At 34.6% G+C, this 2,345-nt stretch overlaps 1 protein-coding gene across 1 annotated transcript; it reads right to left on the reverse strand.

Moving 5' to 3' along the window:
- Positions 1–316: 316 nt before the first annotated feature.
- On the reverse strand, positions 317–1,249 carry LOC308279688 (olfactory receptor 5B3-like; the record flags this gene model as incomplete). Its single annotated transcript, XM_080719806.1, has 1 exon — positions 317–1,249. The coding sequence occupies one exon, from the start codon at positions 1,247–1,249 to the stop codon at positions 317–319; it is 933 nt and encodes a 310-aa protein (XP_080575932.1).
- Between the last annotated feature and the right edge of the window lie 1,096 nt (positions 1,250–2,345).

Raw genomic sequence — 2,345 nt, forward strand, 5'->3', positions numbered from 1 at the left:
GCTCACCCAGTGCTGTGTGCATGTGTGACATTATTACTCTGAACTACATTATGATGTGAGACTATAATGTACCAATAAAAGTATGTAAAAATAAAATGAAAAAATAAATAACAAGCCTAAAAAATTGAAAAATTAGAAACAGTATTAGATTCTGAACATGTTTCCTTTCTTGTAGATAATGTACTTTGCAGAGATGAGTGTATTGTTCCTGAAACTTAATTTTAGTATACTTTAAAATGTGATAAGATACAAGAATATATGAATGGTATGACTATGGATGTTCCGTATCTCAAAAAGTAAATGTAAATCCTAAAGATTACTTTGCACTCAAAATAATCTTTCTGAATGCACTCTTGACTTCCTTGTTCCTCAAGCTATAGACTATAGGGTTCAGCATGGGGATGACCACAGAATAAAACACAGATGCAATTTTGTCACTGTCCAAGGAATCACTAGACCTGGGCTGTAAGTACATGTAAATAACTGTACCATAGAAAATGAAAATTGCAGTGAAGTGGGAGGAACAGGTAGACATGGCCTTCCTATATCCTTTACCTGATTGCATCTTCAGAATTGTAATAAAAATCAATGTATAGGATGGTATGATAATAAGGAAAGCAATAAATATACCTAAGCTGGACACATATATAACCACCAGCTCATTTATATGTTTATGAGTGCAAGAGAGAGCCATGACTCCTGGAATATCACAGAAAAAATGATGAACCACATTGGGCATACAAAAAGAAAGGATAAATGTGTTTCCAGTGTGGATAGAGGCATTTACGAAGCCAAAAAGATAGGAGACAATGAGCAGACACACACACACACTTTGTGTCATGGTGGTGGTGTAATATAGGGGCTTACACACTGCTATATAGCGATCATAGGCCATAGAGGACAACAGATAATTTTCCACAGAAGCAAAGGCTACAAAGAAGAACATCTGAGCAGCACAAGCATTATAGGAAATGACCTTTTCTCCTAGGAGGAGTTCAGCCATAGCTGTAGGAGTGACAGCTGAAGAGTAACAGAAATCCACCAGAGACAGGTTCCCCAGGAAAATGTACATGGGAGTGTGGAGCCGAGAATCCAAGAGAATCAACAGAATCATCCCCAGGTTCCCAAGCAGAGTGATGACGTAGATGAAGAGGAAGGTTATGAAAAGGGGAACCTGTAGATGAGGGTCATTTGTCAGCCCCAACAGGATGAATTCTGTCACTTCTGTCCTGTTCTCCATCAGGGACATCTGATAATTACTACAATGTCTACAACAGTAAAAAAAATTGAAAAGAATAATAAGTTGAATAGGAACATATAATTAAACAGTATATTTCCCCACTGCAGCCATAATTTGTACACCAAGATTTCCCACATGTTGTATGTCTTTTCCAACACTTGGAAAATAATTATGATATCTAATAACAATGCACCAATAGAAATATATTTGAAAAAAAATTTCTCCAGAAAAACCATGGGCTTATAAAATAAATTGGGAGCATTAATTATATAACATGGTTATTATTCAGTTGAATCTGAGAAATTATAATGAATCATCTACACAATCGAAAATTTTATATATTTATTAACTCAGAAATGCACAATTTTATCACTTATCAAAAAGACCTCTTTGTATGAAACTAATCATTCACTTTTTTAAGTTCAGTAAAAGATGAAAAATTTTTGTTGCTCACCTGCCAAGAATTGCTATAGATATTTTGCGTATGTCTCTGTTGTGTCCTCTCCTCTCACCAGTATTATGAGTTTGGTTGGTTGTCACACTTAACACAAATTATGAAGCCTAAGAAGTTCAGAAATCGATGTATATTCAAACAATACTCTTTAGTAATCTCTGCTTTGCATCCATGCCAACTTTTATCCAATGATGAGTGGTTCCTATGTCTAATGTTCTAAAGTGGGTTTAAATAAAATCGATTACTCAATTTACAATTATTCTTTGTCTGCTTTCTTTAAGCTCAGCTTTTAGGATTTCTCAGTGAAGTGATACAATCATCTTGCTCACTATATGTTTGCCTTGAATTGATAGCAAAACAAACAAGCAGATACAAATTACAAGAGTTAAATTATACTTTTTTCAGCCACAAAATTATCCTAAATATATTAATAAGCTCTGAAATCCACAAACCTTTCTCCACATTCTCATGCTTACTTTCACCAATATGTTTACCCTAGTGCCCGGGATGTGGCTAAAAACATAAACTTTGCTGAAGTTAAAGATGAGTAAAGTTAAAGATGAATCAAGTTAAAGGTGAATATAATTCTTGAAAAAAAGGAAGCACATCTCTATGCACAACAGATGGGGTGAGATATATGCAGTGGTTTAA

The sequence above is a fragment of the Muscardinus avellanarius genome, assembly GCF_963383645.1.
Source record: "Muscardinus avellanarius genome assembly, chromosome: 1".
In the NCBI taxonomy this organism is placed as follows: Eukaryota; Metazoa; Chordata; class Mammalia; order Rodentia; family Gliridae; genus Muscardinus; species Muscardinus avellanarius.